At 34.4% G+C, this 24562-nt stretch overlaps 4 protein-coding genes and 2 long non-coding RNA genes across 8 annotated transcripts; 3 read left to right on the top strand and 3 right to left on the bottom strand.

Annotated features, from left to right (window-relative positions):
- Positions 1-211: 211 nt before the first annotated feature.
- Positions 212-5831, bottom strand: LOC126874018 (uncharacterized). Its single transcript, XM_050635554.1, has 2 exons — positions 5365-5831; positions 212-5278 (listed from the first exon to the last, which is right to left on the bottom strand). The coding sequence occupies exons 1-2, from the start codon at positions 5487-5489 to the stop codon at positions 3865-3867; spliced, it is 1539 nt and encodes a 512-aa protein (XP_050491511.1). The 5' UTR covers positions 5490-5831; the 3' UTR covers positions 212-3864.
- A 225-nt stretch (positions 5832-6056) lies between these two features.
- LOC126874019 (zinc finger protein with KRAB and SCAN domains 5-like) lies at positions 6057-10652 on the top strand. 2 transcript variants are annotated; one of them, XM_050635557.1, is made up of 5 exons: positions 6057-6487; positions 6553-6813; positions 6896-7405; positions 7480-7827; positions 7894-10652. In XM_050635557.1, the coding sequence occupies exons 1-5, from the start codon at positions 6326-6328 to the stop codon at positions 8026-8028; spliced, it is 1416 nt and encodes a 471-aa protein (XP_050491514.1). In that variant the 5' UTR covers positions 6057-6325; the 3' UTR covers positions 8029-10652. The 2 variants fall into 2 exon arrangements, with proteins under 2 accessions (XP_050491514.1, XP_050491513.1); XM_050635556.1 differs by having other exon boundaries at positions 6058-6487; positions 7480-10652.
- Positions 10533-16269, bottom strand: LOC126874021 (uncharacterized). 2 transcript variants are annotated; one of them, XM_050635559.1, is made up of 2 exons: positions 16122-16269; positions 10533-11791 (listed from the first exon to the last, which is right to left on the bottom strand). In XM_050635559.1, the coding sequence occupies exons 1-2, from the start codon at positions 16155-16157 to the stop codon at positions 11213-11215; spliced, it is 615 nt and encodes a 204-aa protein (XP_050491516.1). In that variant the 5' UTR covers positions 16158-16269; the 3' UTR covers positions 10533-11212. The 2 variants fall into 2 exon arrangements, with proteins under 2 accessions (XP_050491516.1, XP_050491517.1); XM_050635560.1 differs by lacking the exon at positions 16122-16269 and adding an exon at positions 14025-14168.
- LOC126874023 (uncharacterized) lies at positions 12717-14145 on the top strand. Its single transcript, XR_007692616.1, has 4 exons — positions 12717-13042; positions 13650-13728; positions 13849-13934; positions 14065-14145. It is a non-coding gene; the product is annotated as an uncharacterized LOC126874023 (long non-coding RNA).
- LOC126874024 (uncharacterized) lies at positions 14393-17672 on the top strand. The gene is made up of 2 exons (XR_007692617.1): positions 14393-16026; positions 16124-17672. It is a non-coding gene; the product is annotated as an uncharacterized LOC126874024 (long non-coding RNA).
- LOC126874017 (E3 ubiquitin-protein ligase RBBP6) lies at positions 17645-24197 on the bottom strand. The gene is made up of 4 exons (XM_050635553.1): positions 23816-24197; positions 22486-22566; positions 21047-22119; positions 17645-18667 (listed from the first exon to the last, which is right to left on the bottom strand). Exons 1-4 carry the CDS (start codon positions 23858-23860, stop codon positions 18286-18288), a joined length of 1581 nt encoding a protein of 526 aa, XP_050491510.1. The 5' UTR covers positions 23861-24197; the 3' UTR covers positions 17645-18285.
- Between the last annotated feature and the right edge of the window lie 365 nt (positions 24198-24562).

The following is a 24562-nucleotide window of genomic DNA, read 5'->3' as shown; positions in this document are numbered from 1 at the left end:
AATGTCGAAGATCTAAAACTGTAGTTCTATCTAAAATTTTAATTGTTTTCATCTGTTCCAGAAACACATTAATAATGATTGTATTGTAACGAAAGTGTAAATAATTTTCCGAGAAAGCGCGTTTTTAGTTTCTTTGTTAAGTCAGGTATAGAAAATTCGACGGATGTGTCTTGCGTAATAACACAAGGGAATAATAATATAATAATAATAATGCAAGGGAATAGTAGAATATATTTTACGAATAAATTATATGATATAAACGTGAATGACGTGATTCGGCGCATTAATGTAGTTCTGTATGTTAAATGAACTACGTCGCAATCTCTTCTACCTTTATTCTACCGATTATCATTTTGTTTCGTGTCGTCGATTGTCAGCATATAGTATCACAATAATCAATGTTTATAATGAATTTACATTCGTCTCGAACCATTAGATTAGATCATGAAACTTGTAGCCATTTACATGAATATGAAAAATCAACTACATTAGAATGAAGCGGTTAAAGCAAGAAAAGATCGATAAAAAACGAGAAAGACAATAGATAATTGGTATGCGTAATCGTAACCAATTTGCTGAAAAGAAATCTGCAATTTAGAAACACAATTGTGATTTACTCGAGTACAGTTGTTATGCAATAATAATGTCTTCGTTACTTTTATAACGCACACTCTTTGTGCATTCAAAAGAAAAAAAGGAAACGAGCAAAGAACAAACATGTTCTGAAAAAAAGACGAATATTTGATTTTTCACTATATATATTCGCTATTTCTTTAATGATTGTTTTTTTAGATATTCACGAGACAAAAAAGAGACGCAGTAGAGATAAAAACATTCCGCGAGAAATACGATATCTGGTTTAATATTATGTGTATTCATTATTTCTCTAATGTATACCATTTCTATGTTAAAAAGAGGGGAAGAACTAGGAAACTTCCGAAAGAAGAATATCTTTAATTTAGTATTTCCAATTGATAAAATCTTTATCGCCATCAACGATCAATTTATTTTACTTCGCTCATAGCCTTCTCTCTTCATCATTAAGTCAATGTTTATGGCTCTGTGACCCTGAATCTTCATTTCAAAATGTCTACTTATGAATAAAATCCTAAACTTCCTGATCCCTTCTCCTAATTAGCTTGTATGTTTTCATTAATGAAAACAACCACGAGAACTATAATTATTCGCATATAAGTAATCGCGAAAATATTAATTTGTTATGAATGGGAGGGTAGTATTAAACGATTAAAAAATTATTCATAATTTTAAGAAGAATAGAAGGACGCCTTTAGAAGTAATTTCTTATTTTAAAAAGTTAGAAACATTCACGTGATATCATTTGAATGATATGCAAATGATGATATTGAAATGATATTGATAGCAAATGATGACTGAAATAGGTAGGAGACAGATAAAATTAAACATTTTTTTACAATTTTTTTTTACGTTTTTTCAGACACAAAATATCTGCAATAATGAATACCCACAAGGGCAATGAATCTCAAGTGCACTTCTCGTTTCGTGTTTTGCTGCCGTTTAACGAGACGAAATGATCGTTAAAATCATGATGTCGTCAATCATGAGAAACTACTGTTGGTGTAAAATGACGAACTTTTTTCATCCACGTTCTTGCTGCATTAAATTAATTAATTATTGGCTACGTCTTCTCCTTCTTTCGCCTGTGATTTCTGTCCAATTGTGTGTAATTATTATATGCATCAATTTGTATTTAGAAACCCGTGGCACCAAAAATTCGTATTTCTAAGGCTTTAAAGTTGAAAATTTGCTATGTAATTGCAAATTAAATAATTTTCGATATAAACTTAAAATGGATTGTAAAATTCAAGATTTTAAATTTCCAACTTTCCAATATCATCGATTTCAATTTTTAAATATCGTTAAAGCTCGAAACTTTTAATAGTAGATAATGAACTGTAAAATTAACCGTCCGATACACGATAAAACGCATTCCATCTTCGTTCGCCAGTTCCTAAACTTGGAACCTTCATTTAGAAACGAAATTTTCACGATAAAAATAGACTGATTGTGTACTACGCACAAATGCACGAAATTACTAATTATTGAACTTCGCTTCGTAAACACAGCCCGAAGAATAGTCTCTTTTCTTCTATCGGCTCTTGGGATAAGCACGCGATTATTTCTCAACTTCTTTGTCCGTTGAGAAATCGAGAAACCAGTTTCATGTGTAAGAGATATTTTTCCTCGATGGCGTTAATCTTTCGGTGAAATCGATATTTAATGAGTCTAGCAATGCTTGTCAGGTTCAATGTTCTTTGAACGAATATTTAATTACTTCCGTCGTCATTCAGATTTTCTGTCATTATTACTCACTGTATCATTGTGTTTTATTATACATAAATTCCGAGAAAATATTTTATTTCATTCAATTTTTACATAGTCTCAAATTAGAATATCTAAACAATTAAAAAATGAATTGTTTACAAGAATTTCTTGGTTTTATGGGTTGCGCGTATACTGTGACAAAAATATATTGAAGCTTCTAGAATCTAAGTGTCTCCACTTCTGAGTAATTAAAATGCCACATAGATTTTGTAATCGCTTGCAGTTGCATGTTACTTAATTATGCAGCAATCAAGGAAGAAAATTGTTCGCCGGGTTAAAAAATCTTCGATTTTTTGTTTGATCGAGTAACCTTGTAAACAGCTATAATTCTCATAAATTGAAATATTCTTTGCAATTTTACAATCCATAAATATCGAAGCTGTTCACCTTTCAAATCGGACCTTGTAACTTCCAATTCGTTAAATATCCCTTATTTATTTTCTTTTTCCATATTTTAATTTCTACGAGAATTTGTGAATAGTAAGGAACTATATCTTTTAAGTTTCAATGACTAATTCAACAAATTAAAAGCTTGTAAAACTTTCGTCAATTTGTACGGAAATATATGCTTATCACGGAGACAGCATCTTGGAAACAGAATGAAGGACGCGAAAGGTGTATCCATCAGCTAATCGTTTGTTCATAATTTACAGAATGATTCTGCCTAATCTTCTTCCTTTAAATTCCTGAGGTTTTATTTTTATTTATAAAAATATGAATTTACATAAAAATTTTCAATCCAATAATAAATAATACGTATCTTATGTAGATTATTAAATAAATAAAATTTTATTGGTCTGTTTTAAAGCATGTGGACAACAGTAAAATAATATTACAAATAAATATTATTAGAATTGTATATGTGCTGTAGAGTTGTAGAATAAAAATCTGACGATAAATGTTCTATAATTCCATCGTTTGTTCATTGAAAAATTTGTCAAGTGATCTTAGTTAATCGCATTAATAAATGCTTCATGGTTACGCATCTTTTATTCAGTAGAAATTTGCATCTGGCAAACTTGAATTTGTCAAAGATTGCCGACTCATCATGGTCGCAAAAGAGATTTGATTTATGAGATTTTATGTTCTTGTGCGAGATCACGTAGTCCATCATGCATGTACTATATTCTATATTGTACTTCTCTTGTCGAGGCTAATGTTTCATTCAGCTACGATCGCATTACTAAACACTGAATCATACTGAAAGCCATGGATTCTGAAAATACTCTTTTCCGAGGACATTAACGTGATCATACCGTTGTACTAGTTTCCGATGAAAGTATGTGACAGAATTTTATTGTTTTACATTCGAAAATTTATAGTAGCTGAAAAAATAGAGCAAAGTAAATGAAACTAATTCTTTAGAAATCCCTAGTAATAATAAAAAATGCAAATGACTAAATCGGAGTTAATTATCAGAACTTTCATTTACTTTGTCTCCTCTTAGAGATATAGAGCTTTATTTAATTAAAATATTAATAAAAATAAAATTAGTTTTAGTTAAGGCAATCGTTTTTGGTACTTAAGGGCTAAACTGTTCAAGGGAGGTCTTATTTTCGTGATGCCAAGATCTATGGCATGGCCGGTTAGAGGACAGGTCTGACATCGCTTCTTCTTGTTATTTGCGTTACAATTACCCTTTTCTTGACGAACGATGTATCTAGGGAAATAGTGGATTCGTTTTCGTTGTATCGTGGCACAAGCTGGCATTGTTACGACTAAGTCCTTCTTGTGTATCCTTCTTGCTGGTTCAGGAAACAGTCTGTCATTTAATAGACACTGCTCTAAAGAACCAGAAGATTTAGACGACGCTAAAGTATGGCTGGATCCATGGGTGTCAAAATAGTTTTGTTCACGAAATATCTCCAATTCTCTCATTTCTCTATCAGAGAGGTATTTCCTACTAGTTTCATCTGGTAGTTTGTTTGTACAGACTGTGTCTTGATACTTTTCTGTATCAATATAAGTATCCCTTTCTAGTATAGATTTGGAATGTTCTAACTTATCCTTCTGACAACACTGGCATGCTGTGCCAGGTATTATCTTTTTACCCTTAGTTGCTACTTTTGAACTAGATTTAGACTTTTTTATATCAGGTACAGATGTTTTAGAGGTAAGAGTTCTTTTTACTACTACTTTTGGCTTCAAGTGTTTCTTCAAAGATACTTGAACTCCTGTGCTACATTTCTCTATATCTTCAGCTTCAGAACCTGAATATTCTTCACTGGTTTCTGATTTTGTAGGGACAGATTTTGCTAAGTGATAGCTAGTTTCTGATTTCTTATCATGAGCTTTCAACTGATGTATGGAATCAGCTTTATATATATCCTTCTTGGCCATGAGATCGTGATAATGTGGTGATCTGTAACATGTCTCTGGACAGTCTCCTCCTCCTGCTTGCAAGAGAGAAATTCTGCTTCTGACATTGCGTAAGAATTGAGATCTAGGTGCATAATCTATTTTCTGGACTCTCCTCAATGTTTCACAACTAATAGGTGACGATAATGCTGACTTCTCACAAGTATCTTCTATCGTTATAGCAGGAGAAAAGGTATGACTCTTGCATCTTTTATTGGGAGAACGTGGTTTATACTGTGTCCTTGTGGGTCTTAGCTGTGCTTTTTTAATTTCAGGGTTACAGTAACACTCTTTGACAGGTTTTCTGTGAATGTTTCCCAAGCAATGCTGATTTTCAGAGTGTTTTTTTGAAGATATTAATATCCTCTTTGCTGTTGATGTATTAGGCATTGATGCAGGTGTCTGTTTAGGGCTATTACAGAAATAATCTGGTCGCAAGACTTTACTAACTCCACTAGAATCATTTCTCAATTTCCATGATCTGCTGTCTTTCTTATAAGACACACTTGATGCATTTGCCTTGCCAACATGATTTTTAAAATTATCTCTGAATGTCCTACATTGAAAAATCAGATTATGAAAATCAAATTATATAAGTTAAAACCGGATTATCATATAAAATATAATATGCAAAATACTTACAAATTTTCAGAATGTAATTTCTTAATTGCGTCTTTAACTTTTTTAGAACTCTTATCTACTTGAGTTAATAAATGCCTGCTTTGTTTACGTAAATTTTCTATACGCTCATTTAAGCTTTCACCCATATGATTACATGTTTATTTATTAATTAAGTGGAGATCTTTTAATCGATATATTCAAGGATTTCCTATGAAGGATTTATGATTCATTTTATATTTGGTAAAGTATTTTTTTATAACATTCTCGGAGATGAATTAATAAACAATAGCAAATTAAGAAGAATCGAGTATTATGATTAGAATTTCGTGGTCACGTTCAAGTCCTTCTCCAGACCATTAATTATCTATCTTTACATTTTTAACTTCTCAAAATTATGAACAGTACGCTCTCGTTTTGACTTCAAGATATCACAAACAAATTGTTTATTTTTATTTTATCAATTGAAGTTTACCGAGCGTCCACTGTAAACAGAGTGACGCAACCAGGCTTGCCATGATAATAAATACCATTTTTTCTTTCCACATTTCTTTCAAATTAAGTAGAAACTATTTAATATTTCACACATATCGCACATATTGAAGGATGAAAATCTTCTTACATTATATAATAAAGAACATGTCCCAAATATATTTTTTGGAGTTAATTTTAGCTGTTCGAGAGATGTGATTGAATTTTGGAGATAGTGCTTTAATGCAGCCATGTTGGAGCGAAGCATAGGACGCGGCGTACGTTACAATGTGTCGTCGTTCGACAAGTATTATCTAATTTAATTAGCCGTCTCGTGTTTTCTGTCGATGTCTCGTCCGAATATTAGTTTATGTTTCCACATGTACGAAATGTGAAACTAAAAACGTAATAATTGAATTGTTGGTTCGTCGCTCACGACGAGATACTATAGGTTATAAACGTTCGCGTGTTTTAATTGGAAACGCGCGTACCTTTCAAGTCTATTCGCGGTAAAATGGATTTCTCCGGAAACAACACGATCCACGGTGCGCTCCCGCAATTTTCGGAATTAACGTCTCGATCGAGCACGGTTTCCACATCGAAATTCACCAGCAGTGATAATACTCAAGCAGAGCAAACCGCTGCTGGCCTGAATCAAACAAAACAAAGTTTATTGGTAAGATTTATCATTGTTTCATCTTCGTTTATAGCTTTCTTACTTAATTATGTATTTCTCTAAAGGTGAATTCAACGAACAAGTATGCAGCACCGATATTAGCATGGCCGGATCCAAATACTTTGATGCAGCTTTGCGAGAAGCAAGGCATTCAAACAATTAACATTCCTAATTACAATCAAAATAACACAATACTCAGTGTCCAATCGAATAGCTTACCAGTAAGGATTATACCTAACGTGTACTTGCCATCAACCTCACAATCGGACGTTATAAAACAGGAGTTGGATACAAGGACTGAAAATGAAAAACAAACATCTACAATGGTACAGAGTTTTTCTTTTAGCCAATTAAAATGTCTGTTGAGAGATTTATATAATTCGATGTAATGAAATATTAATGTTGCAGCAAGATTCACAAGTCCAACTTCAGCAACAAAGTGCCATGGCAGAGTATTTTCAAAAGTTGCAAGCTACTACTCTTCCATTAACATTGCAACAATTGATTAAACTCCAAACAGAGCAGGTGAAAAAAGAAAAGACTGAAGAGGAGAAAGTGGAACACACACAGAATAATATTCTCAACATTCCTAGTGTTCCAGTATTTAGAAATACACAAAATGGAAATAACACCTTCATAAATTCAGATCAATTGATAGTGTCCATAAATCCTAATGACCTAAATATTCCAGTAGAAAATCAGCAGGAAACTGAGAATGCAGTACAGACTGTTAAGGTTGAACAGCAAATACAAACTGACTCGCCAAAAACGGAGAAAAAGATGAAATTCCGGGCGAAAACAGGAGAAATAAAAATCAGTGTTGCTTTGGATGGCTCGACACTTTACTGTTGCCCAGAATGTAATTTAGCATTTCCAGATAAAACAGAAATTGACCAACATATACAAGCTCATATACAAGTATGTGTTAAAGTATTCTAGTATTTCTGATCAGAAAATAAATGTAGTATACCAGTGTCAACTTCTTTTTATAGGAACGCAAGTATCAATGCAAAGAATGTGGCGCCATGTTGAAACGGAAGGAGCATCTCGATCAACACATGCGTGGCCATTCAGACGAGAGGCCATTTAAGTGTCCAGTGTGCCACAAAGCGTTTAAAAGAAACGAACATCTAACGAGGCATTACGTTATTCATTCTGGTGATAAGAATTTCTCGTGTTCAGTATGTCAGAAAGCCTTCTCTAGGAAGGATCATCTGAACAAACACACTCAAACGCACCTAGGAATTAGGAGGAACCGAACGAAGAAGGATTCGTTCTTCGTGGAGCAAAAGGAGTCTTTTGAAAAAGCTACTGAGGTTTCCACGACGCCTAAACAAGAAGTGAACTTTGTTTTAAAAGATGGGAACTTTATGAAGCAAGAGCCTAATTTTCTGCAATATATACAGAATCTTCAGAAGGATCAAAATCTGATCCACACATTCTCCTCCTTTAAGGAGCAAGCAACGACCGTACTACAGCAACAGGCAGTAAACATGAACGAGATTCTGCCTCAGAATACAAGGTACTTAATGCCGTCTTAGTCGTAAATGAGCTCGTCTAAATCCAAAGCAATAAAGGCTGTTCACGTGGGAGCGTCGGAGTTAGCACAAAATAGAAAATTGGTTAGACATATGTTAGGAATTGAAAACGTATTCTAGAATTTGAATTGTAAAATCTTTTGAGAAGGTAGCACTACGAAACAGAGGTGCAATTACTAAATGAATATTCATCAGTGGTAGATTGTAAATTTTCATAAAAATTGGCGGTGATCGGGTCATTGAACTGTAACTAGATTAGATAACTGGATGAACTTGAGACGTTCATTCATTTTTTTTACTCTTATGAACAGTACCTTATGTTTCCACTTTTAGTGGACACATTATGAACCATAAATAAGTTCCGCTATTTGCATGAAATAGTAACACTTAACAATAGTCTACCATAAAGCCTGAATGAGTCTAATGATAAGTTTAAACAAATTAGATAAAAAAAAATACGACGTTAATTTAAAAAGAAATGAGCAACCTATGTAAGAGCACACTAACAGTCTTATTTAAATTAGTTTTAAAGCAAATAGTTTGTTTACTGATTCTAGTCTACGATCACACATGAAAGCTGAACGTAGGTCACTGAACTTCAATTTTTTATTGTGACTTGCAATAGAAAATCTCTTTTTAGTTTTTTCTTTTAATGAAGTCGAGTTTCGTGTATATGTTTATGACCTAGAATGAAGTACGTTTAAACGATAATTATCAATCAGTAGCATCGAAATTGCCAATCTGTCGTTAGGTTAATTTCGAAGCGAGTATCAATAGCAGGAAATAACATACTGCCAATAAATATAGTTATAAAAGTTTGTAGAATAATTGTGTATATAAGTGCTATACAAATTTTACCTGAAGAAGACTCAGTAGGTACATATGTTGTTTGATCTCTGATTCGTCCGTGTTCATCTTTAACAAGTATATGTATATATATATATATATACATATGCATATATATTTTACATAAACATTCATCATCACTATAATTCACCTTTTATTTTTCTCTCTACTTTCTCATACACGAATTGTACAAACAGATATTTTTTATACATATAAATATTTACCTACCTTTCAGTAAAAAATATCTTTACCATATGATTATTTTTTATTCTTTCCTTTTACAGATGGATTTTTTTAAGGCAAAAGCAATAGGAATTTTTAATTGAAAGTATTTTTACTTTTAATTTAAAGAATATAATTTTATCTTCTAGGAATTTTTTTTAGTAACGTAGCTTATATGTTGCAATTATGTATCACTTTTTACAAAAGTTTAAGAAGTGATTTAGAGGAAAGGAAGATTACTTTGCTCAATGTTTCAAGATTTTTTGTTTTCTTGTACCAAAGAATATATATCCCTTGATTAGTGCTCTCGAATGAAAGCAATATATTATTGTTTAAGTAACAATGTTTGATAGACTTTTTCTTATGTTTTTATTTTAGATTCGGAGAAGTTCTCATTAATTTTGACTCACTCGCGACTCATTTTTACTGAAACTCACACCATTATCCATGAAAGAGTTTAACCACATTCATTTCATACAGAACAAATTTCCAAAAAAAAAAAAACGTGTTTGTTGCACGCTAGATCTTTTATATTTATTCGATTATCTTTTAACTATGTAATAAAAAGGATATGATAAAAAATTGCTCAAGAATAATTTTTGAATGGAAGCGGTAAATTGTCGAAAAATTAAAGCGAATGAAGTTTTACGAAACCAATTTTAATTCGTCTTTCAACTTCGACAAAAAGAAAACTTTTATAATGGGACAGTCTTTTAATAATATAATAAAATAGTTTAACTATAAATGCTATATCTTTTTCATTATTTGTTAGATAAATTTCAAATACATTTTGATCTAGTTTTTTTTTTGTGACATTTACTAGTTTTTTGACAATTTACTAAACTATCTATGGTGGAACATGCTTTCAAATATTTCCACATGCTGTAGGTTTTGGAATATGTGATTACAATTTAATTATGACTAACATCTTTGAAATGTCTGCTAGGTACACATGAGATTAGAGTGAGTAACTGCGGATGGCGCTAAACATAAGACTAATACTCCGTTGTAATAGAACCAAAGAGAGAATAGCAGAGTTCGTGAGAATAGCAGTATTTTGTATCTTCCTCCTGAACTTCTTTCAACTTCCTGTTTTACTTAGCCCTGGATAGTAAATAGTCAAATATTCTCCTAAATTCTGATGCATTTTTACTTACGATACAGTGATAAATAATATAATTCGTTAAAAAAGAGGAATAATGCGCTGTCCAAAATCTATCAATACAACTCACTGTCCTGGGTTACGAAAACAGCGCTAATTTTTCCATTAAAGTTAATGAAATAGTACGTAAGTTTTCGATGTCCACGTTTGTGGCCATTTTTCGTGGACATCGCACGTAAGATGATACAATAAAGAAGTATTTTAAAATAGATACGCGTTTGCAGCAAGGTGTTACTCTTCGATCTATTGTTATGTATAGTAATACGATGATTGCTAAAAAAAAAAAAAAAAATAAAAAAAAGAAAGAAATGAAAAAAGAAAGAAGATGAATGAAGAAAAAGTAACACATGTATTTTTCAGACCGAGATATTTTTGAATAAAATAAGTGTAAAGAAAATGTTTACTTGTATTATCTGCGATAGAATTTCATTTATCTGAACTTTTCATTTATTGGAATGATATTTTTATATCAAGTAATTCAATTCCTATTCGGCAGGGATTGAAGTTTAGTTTAATCTAATTTCAATTCTTTAAGTTAAAGATTAATGTAAGAATAAATTATATATGTATAATAATTTTATATTATATATAATAAATTGTATACTATATACAATGTACTTTAACATGTTTTACATTATATACAATAAATTGACAATATTTTAAATTATATATAATATTCCAATAGTCAATTCTTGCTTGAATAGCTACTAAATAACAATCACAAGACAGAAGGTTTAGAATTGAATCTATTTACTTTGAAAAGTGACAATGACCCAAATTTCTTTTCTCAATAGATTCAGATAAATGAAATTCTACTGTGTCTGCATATTATTTCAGCTCCTGGGATAATCATCTACATCTCCTTTTACTTCTCAATAATCTTTTAATACAAATGAAAGTCCATCCAAGCGGTATAATACATGTTCCTTATAATTAATAAGCCATCGTTAATTATAATTAATTAACACGTATCGTATTATTGGTATAAATAGCTCTAGCCAATTTAGAATAGACACCGTAGGTGATTCCTAAAAGTGATCCAAGCCAATCAACAAGATGACGACTGAGCGTCACCGGAAACTGGAAAGCAGTTCTCGGTGTGACGATCTCCACTTCTCGGTCTCTGTCATTTTCCACTTCATCCTGCAGTTCCAATGGTTCCAATGGTTCTAAGTCTTCCAAAGGTCGAATATCGTTTACCCAATCATCGTTTGATGATCCTAAATACGTGACTTTTAATTCAGACTTCTTTCCTGAATCTTCTTTGTCCTTCGAGTTCTCTTGCATTCGATTGGACCAGATTAATTTAAGCGCTTCGACGTCTGGATTCGGTGTATCCTTGGCCAAAATTTTCTCCACGTTACTCGTGTTCTCTGGCTTTCGAAACACGAAGTTGTACGTGGCTCGCAATTTCCCGAGCAACTTATCCAGTGGTTTTGCCTCGGTGTTAGTTTCTTGCCTCGGAGTGCTCGTTTCTTCTGGGATCGGGAACAGTCTCGTGATTTGTGGCTTCGATTGCACTCTCAACGTGGAGAGCTGAAATACAGATTTTTACTTTTATTCTTACAGAAACCTTGATAAATTAATATTGGCGAAGAGATTAATGTTTTTCTTTTAAATTCTCTTTCTTTCTTCTGTAGAAGATTAAAGTATTTTTCTAGCTTGACTAATTTATTTTTGGAGAACTGATACATTAATTTTGCTACAAAGAGTTAACGTTTCTGAAGTATTAGCTTGTCCCAGAAGTTTCTTTCGTTTTATAAGGAAATAATAGATGCGCAACATTTTTCGTTTTATATTACTTTATTGAATTATGCATGATACATTTTGTTCCATTATTGTTCTATTACTACAAAATGGATCATTCATAATTAAATTTAACGTTTCTTCGCCGCGACAATCTAATACTTATCGAGCCTTCATACAGAGCGGATGATGGAAAATTATAAAGCAATTTTTTTGACCAGATTTACGTGTCTTATCATCCTCAACTGCAATCGCAAACTTTGTATCATAACTCAGAAATTTCGCCACTGAGTTTCTAATTTTAAAACATACGAGATATAAATGTATCTCTTATCTGGAAAGATGAAACCTAAGCAGATATTTATTCTACGTACTAAATATCACGATGGATAATATACTATAACTTTGGATATTTTACATATTTTTGCATCTCGCACACATTTTCTATTTGTATATGGTAAGTGTACGTATTTTCAATGCAATTTCGTGAGCCAATGTATGAATAAATAAACTGATACGTGAGAAAAAGCAGGAGACGAAAAGGAAATAGAATTCGTGATCGATAAGCGTTGTACGATTGAGAAACGAGGACAGAAACGTATCTAACAAAATAATTTATTACGATACAAGTTTACATTTGCAGATAACGCAGTGCACTCTTGACCCAATCAGAATCGTCTCGACGAACTGGGAGACTGGTTACCATCTTTTAATCATCGTTCTTGAATCGTAATCTCTCAGAGTGACCGTAGCTTTTACACGGTTTACACAGCTCGTGAACGCTGTATTATGTGTTGTTAAGCTTTGTTTTATTTCAGTTCACACGCTGAAGAGTTAGGAGGTGTGAATCCTATAGTCTCGCGGGTGTCGTAGCGGACAGTTGTTGTGTTTATCGTCGACGTGTTAGGCAGATAAACGCTTTCTGCCAATAAATCGTCGAATAATTGTCCAGCAACGCAGTTTTTTTTATACCATCTGGAATTCACCAATAGTGTTGATCGAGTCGTGGATCTGGTTTGACGCGATAGACCATTTCATAAGGTGCGGACCTTGAATCTTAAATTTTTTATTTAAATAGTGTGATTCTTATTGAGTTGATTGGAAAATTCGTTGCATTTATTCGGCATAAATTGCTGCTGATACACGTTCCAAAGATGTAATTTCAAGGCAAGAGAAAATTAAGTTTTTTAAAGAAAAAGATTCTACGGAAATGGACTATTTTTCGTTTCTTCTTAAATTTCGCTACGAATTTTCTGGACGATGTAATATCAGTCGGTTGGTTTTCTAAAAAATGGGGAGACATTGGGATTTTATATATTTTATGTATATATGTATAATTTGTAGATTTTTATGCTCTCATGAAAAATTTAAAGACACATACAGTGCATACAATAAATAGAAATAGATATAATTCCCGAAGTGTAATTGTATCGGATCGAATAATAAATTCGTTTGTCTTTCACTAACATGCATTTCGGAGAACGTAAAAATGCACGTATCGCGTTAATCTACCGGAAATAATCTATGATTGTAGACTGTTAGGTAACTAGTAATGGTTAAATAACGATAATTATGGATTGTTATGATCACTGATGTTTCTCACTGATATGATGTTTCCATTCTATGCAACGTTGCATTAATGTTGCAGTAGAGGCTGTTTCAGAGGAGGTGAACATAAAATTTGAAACTGAGTTCAGTATACAGAAATTGAACAGACACATTTCAAGGTAAGTTATTTTTTTTAAAATTAAGTCAGGTCTAAATTAACGAGCTTTTTAATATAGAAGAAGATTTTTTATTCTTTTCTAAAAAAGACGACTTATCAATTGCAAAAATCTTGTGTACAGGTTATTTCACTAAAAGCGGTCGGCAATTTGTACATTAAAGACAGTCAATTACGCTCCATACTAAAGGAAGATTCCTAATTGAGAAGGTAAAGCAAGCTTTAAGATCCTCCTTATTATACAGGTTGTTACATAAATAAAAACACCGTGGAAATAATACCGTAGTGTTTTCATCTTACTTTTCTTCTTTTTTTCATGTTAATTTACTTCCACTTCAAGGTCTAAGAAGATACCACAAGAAAGATGTTGCGATTTTCTCGCTTTTTCCTTGCTGTCTTCATGCTCGTTGCACTGATGCATCTCTCTCAGGGAGAGACGACAACAGAGTTACCCTTCCTCTTGGAGAGAATGAAGCAAAGCGTTAAAGTAGGACAGGCCAAAATATACAACACTGTGTTCGATTTAATGACATACACGACTACAGAGATGAGTACTACGACGATGGAAGAAGATGATTTTGAATTGACTAACAGGCAATTAATTGTAGTACCCAACAGATGCCCGTCCGGCTCTGATCTCATACGGGGAAGCTGTCGTACAAGAGTTTACTGAGGTGAAAAATGTAAAATCGAGATTTGGAAACGTCCTATATATCATACCATATACTTTTAGAAAATTCTAATAATTTACTTTCTTTATGACTTTTATCAGGAGTAGAATAAAATATAGTAGAGTCGGGATTTTGAAACGCCCTATACATCGTGGTAATATATTTGTACGAATATTCTGTTTTTTTATCCCAATTAAAATAAAATATATCAGATAGATAAAAGTCGATGTACAATTATATACATACTTTCATCTCCATTTTGAAACATCTTGTACGTACCAAAGATCGAGCAGCATCACGTTCGATTATCTCAAAGGAGATTGAAGAGAAAGCCGGATACTAAATGCGACGTAATTATCAAACACTAGTTTCACGCGAGTTTCATGAAATTTGACAAGAATGTGCGATGACTTTACTTTTTTACTTTATGGTTACTTCAAGGTTATGTATCCATTTCTGTCGGCCATATTGTATACAGGGTGTTTAATTGAAACGCCGATGATCTCTCGTGTAAAAAAAAGAGGGAGAGATGCACGTAAAATGCGTTTGATTTTTGGGAAACTACGTTGCTGAGTGTTTCTTGTTGATTTTTTTGTTCTATCACTACAAAATGGATCATGCATAATTCAATGAAATAATATAAAGCAAAAAACCATCTATGTGTGCATCTATCATTTCCGTATAAAACGAAGGAAACTTTTGGCACAACCTAATACTTATTTGAGATGTAATTAAATCATTGGAATTTCTCACCTGGAAGAACTTTTTTAAAAAATTTTGTTGAAAAATTAGATAACTCTCGAAAATTATCAGGTGGAGACATTTTTTGAAAGGATTATTCGAAGGACCTAACAATTTTTTAAAATCTTTGCTCAATAAAATTTGCCACGATTACTCAGACTTTTAAAATAAGAACGCAGATGTTCGTTGTGACGGAAGCAGGGAAGTTTCGCGATTAAACGACAGGAAGATTGCGAATGTTGCAAACAGTTTGCCTCTCAGATTCCTTTTCTTCTTCTCTTTGAACTTCTTCCGCTACTTTTATTACTTTAATCGAACGTTCGGAAATTAATCCCTTGTCGAAATCAAAGCTACAACTATCATTCTGTTCAATGAATCAAAACTTGCACAAATTCCTCCAAAAAAATCCATAGAAAATCGAACTTCTCGCTTTATAATATTCCACCCTTTGAATGTCACATTTAATTAAATCCAATAACTATAATGAAAGAGTAGCGTTCTTTTACGCAAGTTTCATTTTCTAACTGTACTTTGCATTTCGTATTTGTATGCATCTTTGCACACTTACACCTGTCATAAATGCATAAATACTAGTAATCTACTAATTATTAATACTCGAATGATCTAAGAATGTAACAATGAGAGAAGGTATGGAATCCCAGGAAAATATCTACATGTTACTAATGCAATTAAGCTGTATAAAATTGTCGAATGTTTTCAAGACAGACTACGATTTCCAAAGGAAATATTAAAAAAAAAAAAAAAAAGAAAGAAAAGGGAAGAAAAAAGCTAATTACTAGACTGTGTATTTTGATGCATTTGTGGAAAGTTTGAAAATGCAGAAACACACAGGGTGCGAATAATTAAGAAAAATGTAGAAAATATCCAGGGTATAGTAATCTCTATAATATTTAATGGATAAACCAATTTTTTATCTAGGTTCCATTGTTTTAATTATATTCATAAAAATGTGAATTTTACTTACAGAAAGAAGGAAAAATCCAAGAAGTAGAGTCTTCATATCGTCTTAAGCCGGGTCAAGTGTTCCCTTTCGATGATTCCTTTGGTCGAAAGTAAGGCAACAACTGAAGGACTCATTGATTTCAAAATCCATTTATACTGGCGTGCAATGCAGCGGCGTAGCATCTCGTCGCGTCTAATTCGATCACAGCAGCGAGGCTATTGTTTTCTGTCCGCGCCTCTGCCTGCTGGACAAACCATTGACACGGTGTTGCCTAATGGAAATCGCTATTCGACACACGTAATGCTGCTCCGTGGACTCTGCCAACTCATATTGTTCAACCAATAAACAATATCGTGCCGCGGGTCAAGGTGGATCAAAAAAATTCATGGGATCTGTGGTATGGGTTCGATGGTGTCGATAGATGGATCGTAGAATACGACGCTATATTGGTTAGGTAAAAGTACATATAGATACTAGGTCAGGTATATATACAGTGGCTATAAAAGGTACTGGCACGAACCCTTATTTTCCAACGAAGCGTTTTCTTTTTTCTTTTTTTTTTTTTATCGGATTTGCTTTCTATTTTCATACATAGTAGTGTAATGTATATACCCGTATGTAGTAAATGTATATACTTGAACCTAATTAATCAGAATAAATACTGCCGCTTAAAATTTTGCAGCAACCTTTGCTCTTTAGACGAAACGAACTTCTACATATATTTTTCCGAGAAATAAGAATATTATAATTTTCAGAGGAGCATCTGAAAATAATCCACGTTCATCGCATACGTATGTAGGTGTGAATTTGAATTTAATATTGATCAGTATGATTTGGTAGTACTGAAAGATCGATAACGAAACACGATTCCATGATGTTTAGGTGGATATAATAGGTGGTTGGTAGAAGTTGCACATGAATGTTATTGGCATTAATTAGTCCTCTGGCGTTCAGGCGAAGATCTCAGTTTAGTATTGATCGGTTTGATTTGGTAGTATTCGAAAGCGGATAGTAAAACATGATTCTATGGTTGTTCAGGTAGGTACACATGTAGATGAGTACTAGGTAACATGTAGATGTAGATAAGTACTAGGTAATAATAGATCTTTGGTAGAAGTACATGCTATATATATATATATAATGTGTATACTGTTTAGAAATAATTTGTTCCATGACGTATAGATGTGGATTTGATCTTCGTTTGATGGATTGTATCGAGCTTTGATTTGGGTACTTAATATGTATATATTATGTAGATTATAGGTACGTATGTGTTACGTTAGTTGATACGTATGAGTCAACGTCTTAACAACGCTTTACCAAAAAATCGGACGTGAATCAACTTCATTGTATTCGGAATTATTGAGTCATCCTACGGATTCTTGCGGTTTTGCATCCTTTTTAGCTTACAAACGTACACTGCCCTCTTGAAAATTTGATACTTTGATGTACTTACGTTAGTTGCACTCGAAAATAGTATCTTCATAAATATTATCAAGAAAATGGGATCTAAAAGGGAGATTTGTTTTAATACTTGCATCAAATATATTATAACGAGTACTTTATTTTGTATATGTTGTATATTTTTGTATATTATGTACATTCTGTGCGTTTTCGGATCCTTGAAATTCCCATAAATCGTATTTAATATTTTTCATTCTACGTTTAATCTCACGCAGTTTGTGTGTTTCCATCGGTTTGAATTTCCTTTTTAATTTCCATTTTAGTTCACAAATGCACGAAAATCCGCGATCTAATTAAAACTAGACTACAACTACGGAAATTCATATTTTTGAAAGCGTAATTAAAAACGTAGAACCTCGGTAGAAAATCGCTTTTACCCCCGTTAAGTAATTATGGAAAGCGTTATTGTGTACCTTGGACATTTTATATGTTTCCTCATAACGGATGCATTCTGTGCAATTTTTTGCATTTCAAATATCCCACAAACGCATAAAAACCCGCAGTCTAATTATAACCACTAACATCTATTCTATTTTCGATATTTCATATTAAACTCACCATTTCATATAAATCTTACGCGAGTTTCGTGCATTTTTACGTATTATGCATGCATTTTGTATATCTTTACACCTTTAAGTTTCCCGTAATTGCGTAAAAATTCGCCGTCGATTAATCATTTATCGACACATGTCATAATGTCATGTAACGTTAATGTCGAGCATTATGGGGAATAACGCAAGGGTAACAAGGGTCTTAGGTCTTTGTTCAGCATGCTGGAAGGGTTGTCGAGATCTCGAACAGCCAACGATGTTCTCATTCTTGCGTCTTCTCTCGTCAACTCGTTTCGTTCCAGCAGCTTCGACAGAATCTTCTTCAGTTGTGGTCCGATACCACCCTCCGCGGAACTTTGTAGAGTATTGAGAACGTCGTCAGAGAAACCTGTGTATTTCCCGAATCCCTGCTTCCTGGCATCCTTGCTCAACGAGTCGTACAGGTTGGCGAGTTGCTGAAGAGTCGCGCTCGGTGGCACCTTCGAACGTCTTAGGTAACTGCTTAGGCTTGGCCTTGGCACTTGCGTCACCTTCTCGCCTAAACGTGTGAATCTGTCGAGGAATTGGTTGAATTGGAAAGATTAGAAAGTTAATATATTCGGTAAATATAATTCAATATTGACTTGGATTTTTTAACGCGTTCAGTCCAGCTTATTTTGTAATGTTGCGCTGGGAGTTATTAATATTGAATTCTTGATAGTTTATTTTATAATATATTCTTTATCAAGAGATTGAAATTTTCCTTAGTCTTGGGTCACCTTTGAATTGTTGTTAATTAATTTTCTTACACAGTCTTCTACTTTGATTAACTAAGTTTCTCTCGTATACTTTATTTCTTCTTTCTCGCGAATGTTTTTAAATTACTATAGGATTTTTGACGATCTATTAAAAAATCGGATGTCTTGATTATTTTTAAACAATACTTCCATTGTTACAAATTTGTTTCATTAAATTTCATTTTCCTTTAATTTTCTATCAGAGAGGCAAGATGCTATTGATATCGTTTCTTCTCAATTATTTTTGTCAGTTTTTAAATTCTCATAGTATTTGGAATGTCGAATATGGACACGAAGTGGTAAATTATTTGATTGAATTATCGTCGAAATGTCAGACGTAACGTAATAAAATTTTTCGAGGATAGACCTTTCAGTTTCGTAACGAGTATTTGTACTCGAAGCATGCTTGTATCTACATTTAGTTAAGCAGACTTTTCAATGAAATTTGAATTGATCCCAGCAACCGAACGTCGAGCAGTGACAGCCTTGTTACGGCTGCTGCATTAGACTATGTTTATTCTGCATTAAGTTTGCCAAAGTAAATTTCAAACTCGAATGGGCACCCGTTCAATCTATAAACGTAGCACATTTGCTAGACGTTTCTGAGATATCAATGCTGTTCCAATATCGAAGTATTCAAATTTTTCTCGGAACTTATGACTGTTAATAATACGAAACGAAGTATAATAAAAAAAAAAAAAATACACAGGCTGCAATTACATCTCGATTTTTAAAAACCAATTACGAATTTAATTTATTTCATTGTAGTTTCATCCTAGCACTTTCTTGCATTGTTCTATTTTATTAGTAAATCTTTGCACCGTCATCGTTTATTATTTGTTTACCATAATTATAATTATTATTATTTTATAAACTGTATATACCTGCTGCATACCAAATTGTAAATTTTTAAAATACCAAGCTGCTTCATCTCTGTATCAAATCTGTCCTCTCTTTCCAAGAATCTCTTCCATTTCTTATTATTTATTATCATTTCTAAACAAACCAAACTGAATATTTTTTCAAAATAAGATGAGATTGTAAACGAAGATGTTGAAAGATAGCAATTTTTGGACCTGCTTGCGAACGAAAAATTCTCTCAGGGACGAAAAATGTTATTTTAGCCTAAATGTGATGAGAAAGTTGAAAAAAAAATGAGTGCGAAAGATGAAAGAGTGGCAACGCTGAAGCTTATCCGTGTATTACGTTTGATCTTAATTTTCTTCGAATTCTGATCCACTTACAGAATAATTATTCATCTGTATCGACATAACGATTCCTCGGCGATTCTGCTAATAAATCAATTGCAGTTTGAAATCGAGTAATTCTGAAGTAGCACCAGATCGTTGCTACGTGAGAACAATGGGCAGCAATAATCTTGTGGTACTTTAGATTTGCTCGATTCCAAGTTTCAATTGATTAATCGGCAGAATTTTCAAAGAAATATTTCATAAATAGTTCAGCATCTTGAGAAGATGAAGTTTAAGCGTAGGGTAAGTTTGATCGCTGCCACTTTTTCATCTTTGCACTCATTTTTTTCAGCTTTCACGTTCCGGATAAATGCTAACAACGTATCTTCTCCTTGACAGATGCTTTCAAATATCCTGCGAGAATTTTTCGCCCTGAGGAAGGCCAAAAAATGACCATTTTAAACATCCAACCTTCTAAAATGCGGTAAATTGTCTCGTAATCAAACCGCAAATTTGTATACATTTATGAAAAATTAAAAAATTCAAAAATGCATAGGGTACACGCGATAAAAGATATCGTTGCCCTAGTTCTTAACTTTTCTAACTGCATTTCTCAACGATGAAAATTCTGCTTGGGCAACAACGAATATTCAGTTCTTTTAGCTCCCAACTCCGCGTAATAATATTAAACTTCATAAACTTTAAACTTAGTTTTCTCGTATTAAAAGCTCGCGGAGATAGAACAATGAAGAACCTAAACGAGGATATAGAAAATAGCTAAAGTACATTGTTCGGTATAATATTCTGTAGATGAAGATCTTCCCTGCATGAAAATGTGAATTTCTAGAAATATCCGCAGTCCGCTAATGTCTGTACCTAACAAACGCTCAGCAAATCCCTTTCTTAAACCCTGTCATCTATTTCTCCGCCAAAAAGCAAATAAACTTTCCAACGAAAGGCTTCACCTTGTCTCGTCGTCCTCCTCTTCCACGTTCTCCATTTTCTCCACGGGAATCCCATCCACGCTTTTCGATTCCTCGAAATGATCCGCGTCTGCGAACTTGGACGGTTTAGGTTTCAAGATCTGATAGACGTCCTGCACCACGCTATCGATAGTCGGTTCTTTCTTCTTGTCGACGTTCGCAACGATCGATTCGGGTCTCGTGGAATCATCAGGATCGCTCGACGCAGTCGTCGTTTCCAGCTTCGTTTCCGTGCTCGTAGGAGACCAGGAGATCCATTCGTGATTCTCCTCGGGGACTTCTTGATTCGTTTCTTGCACGGCGTGCACACGTTCCGGTTCCTCGTAATTCGTCTCCGGCGTCGCGTAGTTGGTTTCTGGCGTTTCCTCGTTCACCTCTGGCGACTCTGGCTGCGTCGAGGGATCCTCCATCGATTGCTGGTCAATTTCACCTGGCTTCGACGTCTCCAGCGCTACCAAAGTCTCCGCGCTGTCTTTCGACGATTCGTCCACCTTGGAGTCACCTGTTCTGTCCTTTGACGCCTCTTGCGTCTTCGATTCTTCCTCTTTGTCTGTCACGATTTCTTGCGTCTTCGATTCGTCCATTTCGTCGGTCGACGTTTCTTGGGTTTTGGATTCTTCCGTCTTATCGTCGAACACTTCTTCGACCTTCGACCCCTCCACTTTGTCTTTTTCCGTTTCTTGCGCGTTTGATTCGCCCGTTTCGCCTTCCTGTGCCTTTTCTGCACTTGGTTCTTTCATCTTGTCGTTTGTTGTTTGTTCTACCTCGACTGCCGAATCTTCGGTTTTATTCTTCGAAGTTTCCTTGATCACCGATACTCCTGTTTTGTCGTTCGACGAGTTTTCCGACTTGGATTCGTCCTCCTCGTCCTTCGACTCGTCCAAGGATTGGGATACTGCGATACTGCATATGGTCGAAGGATCTTGAGAAGCAGTCTGTTGATCTTCAGCTATGAAGCTAATGGGTGAAGTGGAGGGGCTTTCTGTGGAGGTGGAACTCTGCATAGCCTCTTCTGATTGAAGAAGTTTCAGTTGTTCGACGGCGTAAAATATCACCTGCGTTAGAGAAGCGGATCGTTTTAACGAGAATTCGATCGATTTGATAGTTGTGGAAATGTTGGATCTACACACGTGTTTTAATATATTCTTCTGATATTAATATCGAATTGACAATTGGCACGTATTATTATACGTATATTTTATATATCTCTTTATAAATATTAATAGTAAATTAATAATTAGCCTGCGAGATGACTACAAATATAATATAATAAATTATTAACTAACATTTAATTCTATAACAACGTAGTTTTGTATTAATGTATAAACTAATAACAATATATCTGTTTAGCGGAGATGTTTCGTATGAAAATATTTCTTCATTAAGCAGCGCTACTTGATATAATTAACGATGATTCTCACCTGCATGGCTGCCGGAAGATAGGAATCCGAGTAATCCGGCTTCGAGAAGGCTGGTGGATTCTTAAGGACTCCGCAAATAGCCTAAAAGGAGCAGTTATAATTATCATAAATGTGTCGTCAAAAAATATAAGCAGAAGTCTTGACGCAAAGGTCGAATGAGATTCGCGCGCAGGTTTATCATATCGTAACGAGTGTTCTACTTCGGACGTATCTCATTGAACATATTTTATCACGTTTTTTCTCAATTTTTTCACCTCTAAATTTTCCGTAAATCTAGAAATATTCGCGGTATGATTATAAAGTACAATAGTACGGCGATCGAAGCAATTAACTGTATCTGACACTGTGAAGATTTGGCTATCAATGAACGCAGAAATTCGTGAAAATATATCGGGAACTATGTCTGGAATGGAATGAACGACTTCACGGTTACTTTGAGGGATAATTAAGAGGGAGGAGCGAGGGAAAAGTTCCGGCTTCAGAAAATCGTCAGTGACGATTCCTGGAGAAACGACGAAACGACACGAGAAACGGCTTAAACTCCGCTGAAACTTGTTCGTGAGTTGGTTAATTAAAAGCCGACCTTTTATCTGCCTCCGAGCAAGTAACTTTCGGTTTACCCTTCTTATCGTAGCGCTAGATTTTTGGGAAATGGCGGAATCGGTCGATTAGCGCGTCACGGACTGGCCAATGAAAATTTAACGAGAATATCGTGTTTGACGTTAATTTTGCCAATTTGCAAGCTTCAGTCGATTGAAACGAACATGCCTTTGAGAATCTAATTAAAATTTAATAAGGACCTGTTATAAAATCTGTTTCACAATTTCCTCTGATTGTCTTCGTAATGGGAAATATCGACGTTCTTTTTCATATTAGAATTTCTTTTCAATAGATTGTTTGCAGTCGCATTAATCGTTGGAATAGATCGTCAGCGATACGTAAGTGAGACGATTGCGATGAAATTACGTAGGCGCGAAAAACAGACAAAAATAGTAGAAAAGTTTTAGTTGCGGTAACGCAAGATTTAGAGGGTGAAAACGCGCCTTAAGAGATAACTCGAAAACAGTTACAGATGGAAGAAGGTCTTGTCAACAAAGACCGAATGGCTTCTAACACGTTGAAAGAAAATACTGTGACTAACGAACGATCTTGAAAAATGTATAAAAAATTCCTTATCAAAAGGCTCCTTACATTTATCAGTAAACTCGAACAGACGTTATTTCGCTGAATATTCTACCTTACAAAATACAAATTGATACGATCAAGCTGGTAAAGTGGATCAAACAAATACGAATGAAACAATAGATTTATGACAAAATATCTGAATCACCTGTCGAGCCAGTAGAACCACCAAAAAGCAGCCAATAGTCTTCATATTGCCTCCTTAAATTTTCAAACTGGCAAGAGATCTCCACTCTCAAACCTCTGTCAAATCCGCCAAACTCCAAAAGTACTTCGGCAATACTCGAAAAATACTCGAAAAATACCGCAAAAGTGCTTCGTGAACGTCTGAGATGTTTCACTGATTTCAGGTTATCGTGTTTTATTCGTTGAAAAAGTTAGTGAATCCGCGTCAGAGCGTCGTCGAAGAGCAACTGGAGGATCGAACCGGTCCAGACGAGAGCTCGTTTCGTCCGATTCTTCGATTTTCCACACTTTGGATCAAGGTTCGCGGCCGAGCGTCACCGCCGGACTGGTCTCGAAAAAGGCTTGTAACGGTTCCAACGTCGCACTTGTACATTCTAAGTCGCGAGTAAAGCAAGCAGAAGTGTTAATCGGAGGAGGAAGAGAACGAGAGTCGTCGGTTCGTTCGCGAACGTGAACGCGTGACACTTGAATTAAGTTGCACTCGGTATGCGTCGCGTGTCCGTGAACTGAACCTCGGTTTCCCGCTATGCAGCCGCCTTCGAGGATCGTTCTCCTCCGGTTTCCGGTTCGGATAGTGCGCGAACGATGACTCGTTTCGACCGTTCGATGGGCGGCTCTTGTGAACTTTGGGTGTGTTCCACTTGGTGAGTTGAAAGGAAAGGAACCATACAAATATTTTGTTTTTACACTTTGAATGCACATTATATTT

This window comes from Bombus huntii, chromosome 15 (assembly GCF_024542735.1).
Source record: "Bombus huntii isolate Logan2020A chromosome 15, iyBomHunt1.1, whole genome shotgun sequence".
Classification (NCBI taxonomy): Eukaryota; Metazoa; Arthropoda; class Insecta; order Hymenoptera; family Apidae; genus Bombus; species Bombus huntii.
Note: the sequence above shows the minus strand (reverse complement) of the source record. Positions and strands in the feature narration are given on the sequence as shown.

Bases quoted from the DNA above. Each gene is read 5' to 3' on its own strand.
- LOC126874018 (XM_050635554.1), bottom strand. From the start codon at position 5,489: ATGGGTGAAAGCTTAAATGAGCGTATAGAAAATTTACGTAAACAAAGC. The intron at 5,279-5,364 runs GTAAGTATTTTG...TTTTCAATGTAG, and splicing joins AAATTACATTCTGAAAATTT to GACATTCAGAGATAATTTTA.
- LOC126874019 (XM_050635556.1), top strand. From the start codon at position 6,326: ATGGATTTCTCCGGAAACAACACGATCCACGGTGCGCTCCCGCAATTT. The intron at 6,814-6,895 runs GTACAGAGTTTT...TTAATGTTGCAG, and splicing joins AAAAACAAACATCTACAATG to CAAGATTCACAAGTCCAACT. The intron at 7,406-7,479 runs GTATGTGTTAAA...TTCTTTTTATAG, and splicing joins ATATACAAGCTCATATACAA to GAACGCAAGTATCAATGCAA.
- LOC126874021 (XM_050635559.1), bottom strand. From the start codon at position 16,157: ATGAAGACTCTACTTCTTGGATTTTTCCTTCTTTCT. The intron at 11,792-16,121 runs GTAAGTAAAATT...TCTGTATTTCAG, and splicing joins TTGGATTTTTCCTTCTTTCT to CTCTCCACGTTGAGAGTGCA.
- LOC126874017 (XM_050635553.1), bottom strand. From the start codon at position 23,860: ATGAAGACTATTGGCTGCTTTTTGGTGGTTCTACTGGCTCGACAG. The intron at 22,120-22,485 runs GTGAGAATCATC...TCTCTAACGCAG, and splicing joins ATCTTCCGGCAGCCATGCAG to GTGATATTTTACGCCGTCGA. The intron at 18,668-21,046 runs GTGAAGCCTTTC...ATTCCTCGACAG, and splicing joins GAGGAGGACGACGAGACAAG to ATTCACACGTTTAGGCGAGA.